This window comes from Cydia pomonella, chromosome 7 (assembly GCF_033807575.1).
Source record: "Cydia pomonella isolate Wapato2018A chromosome 7, ilCydPomo1, whole genome shotgun sequence".
Taxonomy (NCBI): Eukaryota; Metazoa; Arthropoda; class Insecta; order Lepidoptera; family Tortricidae; genus Cydia; species Cydia pomonella.
In genome coordinates, this window is record NC_084709.1 from 4,466,169 (window position 1) to 4,482,769 (window position 16,601).

General features: G+C 37.0%; 1 protein-coding gene across 3 annotated transcripts in view; it reads left to right on the forward strand.

Annotated features, from left to right (window-relative positions):
* The window catches only part of LOC133519623 (elongation of very long chain fatty acids protein 7-like), a 70,460-nt gene that overhangs the window by 37,112 nt on the left and 16,747 nt on the right, over window positions 1-16,601 (forward strand). For all 3 annotated transcript variants that reach the window (XM_061853658.1, XM_061853657.1, XM_061853656.1), the window contains 3 exons: window positions 1,765-1,845; window positions 14,276-14,438; window positions 15,797-15,933. In XM_061853658.1, coding sequence (XP_061709642.1) covers window positions 1,765-1,845; window positions 14,276-14,438; window positions 15,797-15,933 — 381 coding nt within the window. The remainder of the gene's footprint in view (window positions 1-1,764; window positions 1,846-14,275; window positions 14,439-15,796; window positions 15,934-16,601) is intronic.

Here is a 16,601-nt window from a genome sequence, read left to right on the forward strand (position 1 = left end):
AGATAAAATATATTTTATTCGAACAAAAGTTATTTGCAGTAATCGACAACAAAAAGAAACACACTGTGTTAATATTTGGCAGTGTTTTTGACAATTTGTTCGAAGTATTTGATAATGATGACATTTTTCAAAAGTCAAAAGCTTATTAGTGTCATAAATAAAAAAAAGATTATCAAAAAGGTCGAAGAAGGTTCCATACTATTCTTTGAGGATATTACCTTAGGAGCTACTAACACATACAGGCTGCTCCAAAGTAAAAAATGGTAATTTGTTAATTTCTTCGAAACCGCTACACCGGTTGTTATGATACTTTGTACACTGGTTCTAAATACCCTAATGCATATGTACATTTCGGCTTTGTCCGATGGCTAGGGACACACTGTATGTACATCTGATGACAAATTATGATCACATGGAGCTGATCTGATGATGGAGACAGGAGTTGGTCATGGGAACTCTGTGATAAAAAAATATCAACCTAATTGTGTTTGGGGTTTTTAGAATTGTCTCGATGAGTATTATTTTCCTGTGGTAATAAAAGTACAGTCAGCGATAAAAACTTGTACCAATAATTATGTTTTTAAGCTAAAAACTTATTTCAATCATATAAATTATTAGACAGGCTTCAGACCACAGTTCTCTAGTGTTTACGATAGGACAGGCAGTGCGTGCACTATCCATCGCCTTGACCGGCTGCCCGCGTCCGGCGTTGCATTCGGCCAACCGAAACTGCATTTGCAACTGCAGCTATGCGACTCATACTGTCTACATTTGTAAGGTAAATACGTATTTCGTATAAAATAGATGATACTAAAATGAATACATGTATTGATTTCAATCTTATATAGATGATCTAACCTCAACTATGTTACAAGTGTATTATTACATACTTCGTTATATAGAAAACTTTCATAACTTACGGAAGAAATAAGTGATAGGTAACAAACCCCCATAGTAAGGTCAATAAAGCATGTGATGAGGGTACTTTGACTACGATATATATAATATATGAATATTTTATAAATACTTAAATACATAAAAAAACCCCATGACTCAGGAACAAATATCCATGCTTATCACACGAATAAATTCCCTTACCAGGATTTGAACACAAAATATAATCCAAAGAGTCTATTATTAACTAAAGAGTATCTATATAGGTGACGCTGCTATCTATTATTAGGATATCAAAACACAACAATTTCTGCAGGATATGTTAAAATAAAACTCGATGCTGCAGCAATGCTGCACAACAACGCTGATGTAGTCTGAAGGCACATCCGTCCAGTCCCAGTCACTTTAATAACATTTTAAGTTATCGCTTTTTTAAAGTTGTAAAAGCAGGTTTTTTAAAGTAAAAAGTAGTGTTCTTTCCGTGTATCCTTCAGATCACCTCAACTACATGATTAAGCATTTAAGACAAGTCGCCTTCAATGTTATTTTGCACAGAGAAGCCGGCAAAAATACATTCATAGAAATAAAATAGCAATATTGTTATTCTTAAACACAAACGAGACAATTTACTTACCTATAAGAAAAACGTAGAAAAAATAAAGTGCTATGAAATGGTCTCGTCTCAGCGTATTGCTGGTGACTTCCAGCTGATCTGCCGATGAGACCATTACCTATATACGACGCGCCGTAAGACCTCTACAGATATAATTGTGCTAGATACTTTTACTTCGTTGTAATATCATTGTACTAATTATCCCTATTTCCAGTAAATTAAAGCACCACTTAATCAATATCTGTCATTTGTTCCAGCACTTAATGTCGGGATGGTGGGGCGACTACAGTTTGGCGTGTCAGCCCGTTGACTACAGCGAGAGCGAACAGGCGAGACGGGTAAGTTCCCTCTCCTTTACTATTTAGTAGACCCATTATGGGACCTTCTCCAAGAGATAGTTCAGATTCGGAAATCGATACCAACTTTTAGGCCGCTTGTAGACATCCGGTGTTTTCGCCGGACAACGGACCGTGTTGCGCGACTACGTCCGGTTTTGTACATGGCTACCGACAGCTACACCCAAGAAAACCAGACATCGTCGCGCAACACGGTCCGTTGTCCGGCGAAAACACCGGATGTCTACAAGCGGCCTTAGTATGCTATTAGGCACTGGGAGCCCAAAACAATCTGCCGGGAGAGCAAATCCTCATGCAACTTTCCACTTAGAAATGATTCGATGCACCGTTTTTAGTTTAAGGCCAAAACACTATCATCGCTACGCTGTATGCGGTTAAGGTATAACGACAAGACAAGACAAGACAAGACAAAGCATTTATTGCAATCATATTAAGTACACAAAATTACATAATATGTACCCTGCAAGGGCGACAACCAGTATCTACAAAATAATAATAAGTAGTATAATATAAAGATCTTAAGCACGTTTTAACAAACTCCGTTACCCAGTCCAATTCCTCTCCCATTAGTATGAAAACTCACTGAATCCATTTCGTAACCAAACGGCATATTATAATCAGCGTTTTGCGTAACGGAACCATCATTTTGGTCTAATGTCCGTTCGTCCGTTTGTGGGTAAGCTGTTCGCATTCGTAGTTATGTGTATTACGAGTATATGTAGTTATTTTTTTTTTTTTTTTAAATTTTTAGTAGCTATGAGTTTGTGTTTTCGAGTCTTTCCTATGAGTAGTCCTTTAGACATTATAAAATGTGGGTACTAGAATCAGACCAAGCAAAATCTGCATGGGATTTGCAATGACAAAATGTGACAATGTCATAACTAGTAGCTCTGTGAGCTTTAAAAAACCGGACAAGTGTGAGTCAGACTCGCCCACCGAGGGTTCCGTACTTTTTAGGGTTCCGTAGCCAAATGGCAAAAAACGGAACCCTTATAGATTCGTCATGTCCGTCTGTCTGTCCGATTCTGTCACAGCCACTTTTTAGTATTTTTTATTAGAGCGGCAACAGAAATACTTCATCTGTGAAAATTTCAACTGTCTAGACATCACGGTTCATGAGATACAGCCTGGTGACAGACGGACGGACAGCGGAGTCTTAGTAATAGGGTCCCTTTTTATTTTACCCTTTGGGCATGGAACCTTAAAGTCTAAATTAAAGTTATTTTCGGAAATAATCGCTCAGAAGGAAACAAAAATGTGTGTGTGTGTGTCTGTATAAAGCTTAATAAAGTCTTTCAATAAAAACTATAGAGAACATGATCGGTTCAGTCGTTTTTGATTTATTGCAAAATTTCAAGTATTTATGGTTATACTCGTATTTTCGTCGATAGTGCCCCAATTGTGGTATAATCAGTGGTCCAAATTTGGGCTATGTTAGAAAAAGTTTTTGCAACAATCTGAAACTGGTTATTTAGTGTCTAGTCTAGACATTGCAATACACTCTCACTTCTACCTAGATATATTTGACAACGACAATCGATTTTAGGCTTTATTTCGATATCTCTAACTACAAAATTCTATTGGCAAATTCTAATGCATTATAAATAGCGAAATCTCACAGACTGTTCTGTTACCTAACCTAAAACAATTGAGATTCTTAATAATAAAAAGTGTGTATGTGTGTCAGCTCCGACGCATGACTGGAGGTTATTCCTTACGAACGATTATAAAATACATTTTTCTACTCGACTGTAATGTTTGAATTAAGAGGCTGTCAATACCTAAAGCGCGCACACTGTCTATTTGTATCGGAGTAAATGAGATAGCACTGTCGCATGTTACTGGGCCTGGGCAAGGGAATAATAAGAAAAATATTTAAATAAAAAAAGTGGATTATTAGTGTAATATTTAACTCGACCAAGGTTTAGATATAAATGTTTTGAAATTGTGATTTTAATTGCAGACCCATAAGTCAAAACAATAAAGACATAAAACCATTTAATTGTGATTTTAAGACCAATCTTTGCAATTATTTTCTATCGAGCAGATTTCGTTCAATCGTGTATCGAGTACGACCACGGTCTTTGAAATATAATTAATATGAATATATATTTATCTTACTTGACTAAAACAAATAGTCTTTCTTAAAAAACTGTTTAAGTAACATCAATTTCAAGGACATTGGGTGTTGACAGCCTCTTAAGATTTCGCGTACCAAACTATAATTGGGTACTTTTCATGTATGGGCTCTCTACTATAAGATTCATTTCGATACGCTGTAGTCAACTGTAAAAAAATTTACCAATCACGTGCCGGGCTCCCATAGAAAAGACTAAACGGCCGCTACTGTGATATATACCAAATTTCATTAATTATTTAGGTTTTATAGTCTTCTTCTTCAACCTAGCGTTTTCCCTGCCAGGCCAGGCCAGGCGGCCAGGGTCCGCTTTCCTACTTAGTCTTCTCCACTTTGCCCGGTCTTCGGCATCCTCAGTGTGAGATTGTTCTCTTCTATGTCCGCTGTCACGACGTCCAGCCAGCGCTTCTTAGGCCTACCGCGGCCGCGTGATCTAGGGCCTTGGACAGTGAGGTTGAGGCATCTATTTTTATAGTATCAAATAATATTATTTTAGATGACTCGTAGAGAAAGAATTGTATACAAAAGTGATGTAATCAAGCTTTTCAACCTCGTATCTTTTTTTTTTTATTATCACAAATAGTATGGTACATTTTAAACTTGTGTTAGGTTCGCCAAACTTGCGTTTAACGGCGAAATGAGGCACTCATTTTCAACGTTAGTACCTTAATCTAAATTATATGCATAACTTATAATACTAAGGTTAATACATATTTATATCATATTAACACAGTATAAGTAGTTGTAGTATATATAACCTATCCTATTTATTTATTCAGACATGCGTTGTACCTATTAGCAACTTCTTAATTTTTGATTTTGTTTGTTTGTTTATGAATAAATAAAAATGTTTAGAATTCTATATAAATTTTAAGATCAAAACTCCGCAAATTGACAGTTGCTATTTGTTGACATTGAATAAAATATAGTTTCCATGCAACCGTTGCTAGGGGAGGCGCAAGATTAAGTTGCGAACGAAACATAACGTAACGTAACGTTTATTTTACTCCCCATACATTTTCATATCCCGGGCTTATAGGGACCGTGCGCGTTGGAGGGTCTGCCATCTTGTGGTCTGAATCGGAACCATAAACAGACACATTTACACGTCAAGTGTTTTCTTGTGCATAGTAGGTTCTGCCATCTTGTGGGCTACATCGGAACAAAAAACATCACATTTACGCCTCGCGCCAAAAATCTGACGGCTCCTGTGCTGCCTCTTATAGTTCATGCACGCTCCCTATATTAAAAGTTGCGAACGAAACATAACGTAACGTAACGTTTATTTTACTCCCCATACATTTTCATATCCCGGGCTTATATGAAAATCAATTCTTAAGGGGTAAACTCCAAAAATATTAAAAGTAATTTTGAGCGCATGAAATATGAAATTTAACACCATTTGTTAAGGTAGGTATAAATAACTATTGTTTGGCAAATCATAAGCGTAGAAAGTTCGATGGTCGCCTGGTTATAAGGATAATCTTAGGCATATTAATATTTGTAAATAATACACATTTAATTGACGAATTATATCTAATATGCACCTTAATAGCTCGTAATATAGGTTAAAGTCGAATAACGAAAGTAGATATTTTTTTCCTTCCGGCTGTTAATAATATTGCTAACAATGTTATGTTTAATGTAAGTAATGTTTGCGTAAAAAATACAATAAAATGATCTTCGTCATATTCGGTATTTCGAGAATCCATTTTGGATATTTTACCAGCGTACCAAGTAAAGTATTTTTGTAACACGTCATACATAATTGTGTAAAATTTATCTTTTTAATATTGTTTGTAGTGAACGAGTAAGTTAATATTTTAAATGTTTTTGTATCAATATCGTGAAATCCTCCAATTTGAAGGAAATAAACAGTAATCTAACCAAAAGAATCATTAGGTATAGGGGCCTTGCGCGTTGGAGGGTCTGCCATCTTGCGGCCAGAATCGGAAACATAAACATGTAAATTGACACTTCACGCCAAATCAAGTGCTGCCATCTACCGTTCTCGTACGTTTTCATGTGCATAGTAGGTTCTGCTATCTCGCGGGCTACATTGGAAGCATAAACTTCACATTTACGCCTCGCGTCAAAAATCTGACGTACGAGTATCCTGTGCATGCACGCTCCCTATATTTTCTCATGATCTCTGTATGGGCAATTTACCCTCATTTTTACACCACGTCAGTAGCAAACCGGTCTGATGGTATTCAAAACATTATTGTCTCCTTCATCTTAATGAATGAAAGTACCTACACACCACATCTGACCCAATGCAAACACAAACATATTTTAAACATTTGTTACTAAATACTTGAACACACTATGTGTGTGTGAATTTCAAATGTCTACGAGTATATGGAAACAGATGTCTTGTTTTAGCCATTTATAAAGTAGACGTGTCACCATGTTTTTTTTTTGTGTAATAAAAAAATGTTTTTTAAATGAATAAATAAAATAAAACAGAATTATTTAAATTGAAAACAACCCAAAAATTAAAAAGAAAAGAGTAACAATTCTATTTTCTTATAACACGGAACTTAGAACATACACAAATGTCTCTGTTTGACCCAATGGTTGACTGGTAGAGAATGCCTTTTGGCATTAAGTTCGCCATTTGTACATTTTTCTTTATGTGTGCAATAAAGTTTAAATAAATAAATAAATAAACTTAGCAGATTGAAAATAAATCATAATAATAACGATTTACTTATTCCTTAACTTATTTCATCGCTTTCCCCCAATAACCTAGTTCATTTTAGATTAAATAAATAAATAAATTATTAAATAAATATTATAGGACATTATTACACAAATTGACTAAGTCCCACAGTAAGCTCAATAAGGCTTGTGTTGAGGATACTTAGACAACGATATATATAATATATAAATATTTATAAATACTTAAATACATAGAAAACACCCATGACTCAGGAACAAATATCCATGCTCATCACACAAATACATGCCCTTACCAGGATTTGAACCCGGGACCATCAGCTTCGTAGGCAGGGTCACTACCCACTAGGCCAAACCGGTCGTCAAATCCATCAACTCTCTATTCTATAGTCCTTTTACCCGGGGGTGCTGTCTCTACGGGCGTCCCATGACACGGACAAGGGCAGCACGTTAAGGTAACATCGATAACAGACATGTCGATATTTATTTTGCTACAAAAACTTCTATGTCTGTTCAATAACTGTTCCCAAATCGATAGCGTAAGTAGTTCTTGAGATATTTAGTGATGTGACAGACGGATAGACGCACCATAAGGGTTCCTTTTTCCTTGGGTTTTTTAGGCCTTGACTATGATTGTTTATAATTAGTTTTATAAAACAATTTAGGATATTATTTGCATGCCAGATGCATGTGAAATATGTGTTTTTTATAATATTATCTGACCATATTTCAAGCGAAATAAAGTTATTTATATTTGTACCTTTTTGCTTCGGAACTCTTAAAAGGAATATACAAGTGGCTCCATAAGCTGTAGACCTCGCGAGCATAGCTTAAAAAATTCGAGAAACTGAATCAACAAATAATAATCTTTAATTATTGACCCTACTCGCAAAATTTCACGAAAATCAGTTGAGAATTGCGACGTATACAGGAAAACAGGAAAGCATTTTGCCAAAGCTGAAACTACGCTGACGCTCGGTCAATGAATGACAGAGTACTTAAGTGACGCATCTACCTGCGCACGGGCATCAATGGGTCAAGTTTGCCAACGGCACAGGCTCTACACTTTCCAACGCGCGTGCGCAGACTTGCGATTCGAAAGTGTTGCGTCTGGTCGGACATTGGTAATGAGTTCTACATAGGTCTAGTGATCAGTTAAGAGGGGGTTATTATTATTGGGGGTGTTGCGGGCTTTTGAGTGCCATTTCAACCAATCAGTGATTTATTGTGACGGCCCCAGGCCAAGAGGGTGTTAATTCAGAATTGTAGATTTATATTGAACTTATGCACGTTTAATCAACGGTCAATGCCAAGAAAAAAACACACGGAAACTATGAGTAGACTAAATTTGCAAGGGGAAACTCCAGCCCAGCAGTCATCTTTCAAACTGTATAACATTCTTCTTCTTTTTAAAAATGGCCACCATCAAATTTATGATGATTTCGCCAATGTCAAAATTGTGCTCGTAGAGTGTTACGTTGTTCGATAGGTGCTTTTAATAAAGTGATATCTGGAGCGTAGCGTAGTCATGTCTCTCTATTACTCTTTCACATTAGTGTGACAGTAACAGTAGTTGCGTTTCATTCGCTACGGAGCGTTAACGATTCACATGTTGGCTAAACACCCAGTTAGCTGTCATTCGCGCGTTCATTTCACTCAGATTTGTCCGCAAAGTACCTATTAGTGCGGGCGAGACCGTGCGGACGACACCTAACTGATATGATTCTAATATAGGTACAGATCTATTTTTCATGCTACTTCAGTCGATCTCAGTACATTTTTTTACTGAGACTGACTGAAATAGTATAACACGTTCGTACGTTTCCGTGGAAAAATTATGGGAAGGGATTATTCACTACATCTGTAGGTACGTTTGATGTCAGAACACGTTCAAATTGGCCGGTATGACATGGACAGACGGTTTGACCGGCCCTCAGCGACAACGGCACAAGCTTTACTTTCTTTCGGACCTCGCTGCTCGAAAGTGTTGTGTCATCGTGCATTGTTGGATGCTTTCCTTTTGCCTCTTCGTAGATAAAACGGCGAGTCTATATTTGGACATACACACACAAGCAAATATATTTGAAAGCCATCAAAGGGGTTATAAACATCTTCCGCGTCGTTGTTAAAAAAAATCAGAATAAAAAAATATTATATTTTTGATGCCAATTTCTGTCTGTCTGTGGCATCGTAGTTCTCCAACGGATGGTCTGATTTTGATGAGGTTTTTTTACGTGAAAGCGAGTTTCCTTGAAGAACCACCTCTTAGCTATACTTAATAAAAATCGATCCAGCAGTTTGGAGAATATCAGCTCGTTTTCAAAATTATGTAAGACACTTTTAGCATATAATGGATTTTTGGCAAATACATTAGCGTTTGGGTTTTATAAATTTTCAATTTTAAGTTATTACGTAATTATTATTGGAGTTGAAGATTGTTTTCTTTATTAGATTTCTTATAAGATATTTTCCATAATATAATGGCTTTCTTGTTTATGCGAAATACGATTTATAGGTCTTTTTAAAAAAGTAGATCAATGCTTGAAAAAATCGCAAAAGTTGCCTTGATTTTGCGTTTTTAAGTGTGTTAGTTTAAAACTTGTGCCATTATTACAAACTAAAAAAAAACAGTAATTATACAGTGTGTGTCTTTCATAACGACACTATAAGATTTATTTTTGGATGTGTAAATCGGCCCATATTCGTTAATAAATATGAATCTCACCACTCCATAATTTGTACCAAAACACTCACAGCGTATTTTGCTATAACCACAAAATTCATTAAAATCAAATACATTCCTCAAAATATAGATGCTAGATAACCGGCAATCACAGAAACGGCTAAAAACTACAAAACAGGCCCCTGTCCACACTGGCCCGGTAGCCTTAAACGAGATAGAAAGTGCCGCATTCCATCATAAGAGCAAGAAGTCTGTAAGTCAAGTGCCACCTGTCTAGATGACCAGTGGACGATGAGCCTTTGGTACGAATTATGAATATTGGAAGGTAGGTCTTTACTCTAGTATATGTAAGTACTTGCCGCTTGTCATCTCTTTGATCAGTGTAAGATAAAACTTTGGTTTGGTATGAACTGTGAATACGGAAAAGTACTAAGGTAGGTCTTGTTATGTAATTTTTTTGGACAAAATGTTATTTAATGAGTAAATTGATTTTATCTAGTTTTAGATAAAATTTTATGGGTGACAATTTTGAAGCTGAGTATTGAAATGATAACAGTTATTTGTTTTACAAATTACAAAAGTTGTTGTCTAACCACTCGTGGTAAAATTGATAAGCGTAAGCGGAGGATTCTAAAATGAACCCGAGTGTAGCGAGTGGTGAGAGCGTTGCGGTGGTTTCAAGGCACGAGGGTTGAAAAATATTTTTCTGCCTTCCGGGCGGCGTCAACTTTGCTCCCGCTGCGCTAAACGAAGTTGCCGCTTTCCACCTCCGTCGAGTAGAAAAATTGTAAGCGCACCACGGGAGGAAACGTAGGACATTCCATCCCGCGTGTTTGCCACCCTCGCCTTCGGCTCGGGTAACAATTTTACACGCGGCACGCAATTTCCTACTTTCCTCCCTTGGGACACAAATAACAATTTCTAACGTGTAAAATACAAACTTTTCAACATACCAATGCGAAAAAAATACTCTAAAATTACACTTAATACTAATCAACTAACTATACTTAATACTCAGAATCAGAATCAGAATAGCCATTTATTAAATTAATACTTGCGTAGGTACATTGTTTACAGTATTTACATTCATTGATTATATATTTATATTTAACGAAATAATTTTTATATTAAAATGGCCTCTCCTTCAGGGAGTACGAAGGAGGCGTGGTAATAAAACTCCATGGGTTACCAGCCCTGCTAGGAGTTTTTTTTTTTTTTTTTTGACTTACAATGGAATTTACATTTATTTATTTTACGTTTTTCTTTTCTTTTCTTTTGTTTTTATTATTTCATTTAGGTAAACGCGTTTTTCCAAAACGAGCTCGTTCCATGCTTCCCGATCCCGGGCCGCGCGCCGCCAGAGCGGAAATCGTGCGCGCAGTTCGTCGTCCCAGCGCGCGCGTACTGGCCCGATCCGCGATCACCATCTCTCGGTCTCCATTCAGTAGTCCGTATCGTCCATCTATTGTCGTTGAGGCGCATTATATGTCCAGCCCATTGCCATTTGTTTTTGCTTACGTGCTCAAGGATATCGATAACGCCGGTTTCTTTTCGTATCTCCGAGCACCTGATTTTGTCTTTCAGCCTTATGTTGAGCATACTTCTTTCCATGCTACGTTCACAGGTTCGAAGTTTACGTTTTAGTGTCTCCGTGAGTATCCATGTTTGTGAGCCGTATATGAGTGTTGGTATTATGACCATGTTAAAGACTTTGCTTTTTAGAGTGATGCTAAAATCTCCTTTAAATATATGTTTCATACTCCAGTATTTTTTCCAGCCGAGGGCAACTCTCCTTTCAACTTCCCTTGTCATTTTGTCTTCAAATGAGAATAGTTGTCCAAGGTAGGTGTACTCTTTCACTTGTTCCAAATTTGTACCATTTATTGTTACTGATGCTACGGGTCTGTTCGACATTATTTTTGTTTTGCTTTCGTTAATTGTAAGCCCCGTTGTCTCCAGATGATCTTGAAAAACTCGTAACATTATTTGCAACTCTGAGTTTGATTCCGCTAGGAAAACTAAATCATCTGCAAATCTCAATACATTCAGCTTTTCACCAGCGATATTTAAACCATATTTGTCTAAGTCTATAGATCTAAATATTTGTTCGAGAACGCACAGAAACAACAATGGTGACAAAGGGTCCCCCTGCTTGACCCCACGTTGTATGTTAAATTTTCTGCCTTCGTCCTCCATCCTCACGCTGGCTGTACTTTTGTTATATATAAGTTTAATCAGTTGGATGTAGTCAGCGTTTACGCCTTGGGCTTGAAGAGCGTTTAGCATATAATTGTGGTTTATGCTGTCGAAGGCTTTTGTAAAATCAACGAAACACAGAAAGAGTGATTTGTTATATTCTGTATATTTTTCAATAACCATATTCAACTCAACCATACTTAATACTAATCAACTATAAAACATTATTCTTCTCCCTCGCATTGTCCCGGCATTTTGGGGTCCGCTTGGCAACTAATCCCGAGAATTAGCGTAGGCACTAGTTTTTCGAAAGCAACTGCCATCTGACCTTTCAACCCAGTGGGTAAACTAGGCTTTATTGGGATTAATCCGGTTTCCTCACGATGTTTTCCTTCACCGAAAAGCGCACCAGTCGCTCTTCGCCTATTTTGTACATAAGTTCTGAAAAACTCAACCAATTGGTATGAGCCGGGGTTTGAACCCGCGACCTCCGTATTGCAAGTCGCACGCTCTTACCGCCAGGCCATTAGCACTTCTAACTAACTATAAAACATTACAGCAAAATAATTTCAAAATATATACTTAGATTATATTACAAAAATTATTTCGTAAGATGCAGTTGGCATGATGATAGCAATGCCGGTTCCTACGGCATTTAACATAACGCGGCATAATTAAATTAAATGAATAACACCAGTTACATTCCTAGCATTGCTAGAGGCCTGTGCTTGGCATACCTATTATGATAATTATAAATAATTAATAAATATTATAGCACAATTTTACACATCAGATCGAACTAATCTCACAGACCTCACAGTAAGCTAAATAAGATTTGCATCCCTCGTATAGTACCTATACTATACGACGATATATATAATGTATTATATAAGTACTTATGGACATAAAAAAACCTATAAGTCATAAAAATAAATTTAACTTTATTCATAAATAGTCGGTGGCAAACAATCATACGGTCCGCCTGATGGTAAGCAGTCTCCGTAGCCTATGTACGCCTGCAACTCCTAATACTCCGCAGCCTCGTGGAGCTCTGGCAACCTTACTCATCGGCAGGAACACAACACTATGAGTAGGGTCTAGTGTTATTTGACTGCGGTTTTCTGTAAGGGTACTTCCCCAGTTGGGCTCTACTCTAGATCTGGAATGACATCTGCTGTTTTGTGCCCTACCACACAAAGCGAAATAACATTCACAGTGCCCATACCTCTCTTTTGGACGTATTTTGAGGACATACCCGGGTCCTTTTTTTATATAATGTAATTTAACATAATAAAGTAATAATAATTTATTTCAAAGTTATAAGAAAACCGGTGTACCCAATCCTATCTACTAAATCGTACCTAGATATTTTGGCGTAAATTATTAACAAACATCTAAAAATCCAAATAAATCCTACAAACACTAACTTTCACATAAATTAGTAGGTTTATGTGGAGGGACCACGTGTTTTCCTGTCGATTGTGATGAAACTCTGTCAAGTTCACCCACAGAGAAAGCTTTCTCAGAATCGCGATTGTAGGCTTGCCGTTGGGAGGCGGCTACCATACAAACCGCGGTATTTCCGCTGTGATAAGACCTACAAATCTTCAAGAAAAGGGTACTCTCATCTTAAAGGCCGGCAAAACACTTGCAACTCCTCTGGTGTTGCAGGTGTCCATGGGCGACGATAATGAAGCAAGTCGATTCTTCTGCTCGTTTGCCTCCTATAAATATATCATTAAAAAAACAAGACACACGGTACTGATGATTGTCTTGTCTTCAAAATGTTCAACTCTATTTTCCCTGTTATTGGTGAGTTGAATTTCAAAAAACCTATCTTCGTGGCGCTCTACAACCGTTTAATTTTTTTTAAGCCTTAACTTAAACATTTTAAGTCTACCTTCAACGATTTAGGCCGTGCATTGTTTCGTTGGCTTAAGTCGCAAACCTCGCAAATTTTAAGGACATCAGGATGCTATTATAGCTTACAATACCTAATGATGCAAACAGGGTTAAAACTTTACGTAGCTTTATGTATACAAAATTACGGCGATGCTTAAAATAATTTCGTGAGTTTCATAATCAACCTTTATTTTTGATGTCTTGGCGTCATAAATAAAAATAATTTGTATGAACCAGCGGAATTCCGCGCAAATCATTATATTATGAAATTTATGGATGCTACAAAACCTGTTCCAGACACAATGTCACTTGACTTCGGATGAAAAGTGAAATTTAACTCATTGATTATTCGCAATAATTTGCGTAACAGAAACGTGTTTTCGTCATTATTTAAAAGACATTTTCGAAAAGCCTTTCTATTTTAAATCCTGTTTCCTTGATTAGAAAAAGTGATAGTTAATGCATTTGGTTTTTTTTCCGAATTTCTCTTCACTATTTTTAACATGTCACAGCGACTAAATATGTATCACATGAAATGAAACGAGGGCGCGAAATATTGACAAAAAAAAAAGAAGCCGTGCTCCTTTTACACCAAATCGTTAAATATCACTAGGTATTAGGTACATGTCTTTGTTGGTGAGCAACGAGAACGAGATGAAACAAAATAAAATAGTGGAGAACCATGAAAAAAAAGCACAAATAGTAATGATTGATGCAAGAAAAGTCCTCTTCCAAAAATGACCCTTTTGCTCTAAGTACGGTTTTTTTTAGAAACGCATTGTTTGTACTTACACTTCTTTTTATTCTCACAGATGCTGCATCTATGCTGGGTGTACTACTTTTCCAAACTGTCCGAGTTTGCGGACACGATATTCTTCGTTCTTCGGAAGAAGAAGGGCCAAGTCTCCTGGCTACACCTGTACCATCACTCCCTCACTCCGTTCGAGGCGTGGGTGCTCGTCAAATTCATTGCTGGTAAGCAAAAAGTCCATCAGTCATTTAAAATAAAATAAAAAACACATTTATATTTCGTGTTTTGGGTGAAAGCCAAGTCTCCAGGTGTCACCTGTAGCATCACTCCCTCACTCTGTTCGAGGCGTGGGTGCTCGTCAAATTCATTCCTGGTAAGCGAAAATTCCATCAGTCATTATATAAAATAAAAATAAAAAACAGTTTATTCTTCGTGCTTTAGAAGAAAAGCCAAATCTCCTGGCTTTATCTATACCTTCAATCCCTCACTTAGTTCGAGGCGTGGGTGCTCTTCAAACTCATTCCTGGCAAGCGAAAATTCCTTCAGTCATTTTGTATAAAAAACACTTTTATTCTTCGTGGTTTGGAAGAAGAGCCAAGTCTCCTGGGTTCACTTATATCTTCAATCCCTCATTCTATTCGAGGCGTGGTTGCTCTTCAAATTCATTCCTGGCAAGCGAAAATTCCTTCAGTCATTTTTTAAAATAAAAAAAACATTTATTCTTCGTGCTTTGGAAGAAGAGCTAAGTCTCCTGGCTTCACTTATATCATCTATCTCTCACTCTGTTCGAGGCATGGGCCCTCGGCAAATTCATTCCTGGTAAGTGAAAAGTTCATCAGTCATTTTATAAAAAAAAAATCGTTTATTCTTCGAACTTTGAAAGAAGAACCAAGTCTCCTGTCTTCACTTATACCATCAATCCCTCACTGTGTTCGAGACGTGGGTGCTCGCTCAAATTAATTCCTAGTAAACAAAAGAAAAAACGTTTTTGTAATGTGATTAGTTACCTATTTACACAAAAACTTGAAAAGCCTCTATCAGTGAATGTCTGTTTTATTCCTTTCTTACAAATTTTTACATAAGTCCTAATGACGGATAAGGATAAACGATTAATAGCTAATTGAGGCTTGTAGCACGTTTATTAATAAAGCCATTATAGTTTTTAAATGTCTTATCATCTCATCATGACAAAACGGCAATGACAGCAACGGATTTATTAAAGAAATTGACAGTGACATCTTGTTTTCCGCTGTTGCAACGCTGCAGCAGTTGTAATCTAACTGTAACTATTGTGTGAAGTCCTCCTCACGGATATACTTACATTCCATTGAGGGGTATTCTACAACAAGGTCTACTTCGTTGAAGACTATACAGTTACCTTAATAACCTGCAAAAATCTGTATTATATACGGTACCTATCCATTGAATTAAAAAGCTAAGTTTTCAAATTTTATCATGCCTAATATCGGCCTCTTAGCTTTATCAGAAGTGTTAAAAAATATCATCATGATCCCAACACTGTTCTGGAAAGCCCCTTGAATCCTTTGATCCTTCACTGATCTTTACCCGCTCGTGTTTCTAGGTGGCCACGGCACGTTCTCCAACATCGTCAACAACATGGTCCACATCATCATGTACACGTACTACATGTGCTCCGCGATGGGACCACACATGCAGAAATATCTGTGGTGGAAGAAGCATCTTACCACCGTTCAGCTGGTAAGTGACTTTCAAATTCCTTCTCTTGTAAACAATTAAAAATGAAAAATTCACTGTATGAAAGTATAGAAATTGAACCTACGACCACTGGAAATATTTGCTGTATTGGATCGGATACGATGTTGATAGCTCAGATGGCAGAGCATTGGACTAGCGATCCAGTGTTCGTAGGTTCAAGTCCCATCCAAGACAGTGATTTTTTCGACTTTTAATTTGTTTTTAAGCTTAAAGCATCGTTCGCAGACATGTGTCTGTGGTCTTAAGTTATGTTACCTTATTATTTCGGGAGCCTTGTATTTTGGATATATTTATATTATCTTATATTTCTTACAATTCGACCCATCAGGATCATTTGTGCAATCGCCCCCTCAGGAACAAATAACTGTCATAACGGATGTGATCTCACTGGTTTCATAGTTATGCGTTGTTTCCTTAAAAACCTGATTACCTGGTGATGAAAAAGACCTGATGAAATGGAGTCCGATTTTCCGTATACTGTGATAAGATCACGCGATGTCGTTTTGTCTGGTAGAGATTCCTCAAACTTACGAGTGTTCAACGGAAGCAACCGATTAATCGGAGCTAGTGTTGGAAGGAACTCGAGTGTTTAACGTCTACAGTTTGAAGACAACAACTCGTGTTTACGAGACTTTGAAAGCCCATGTTTG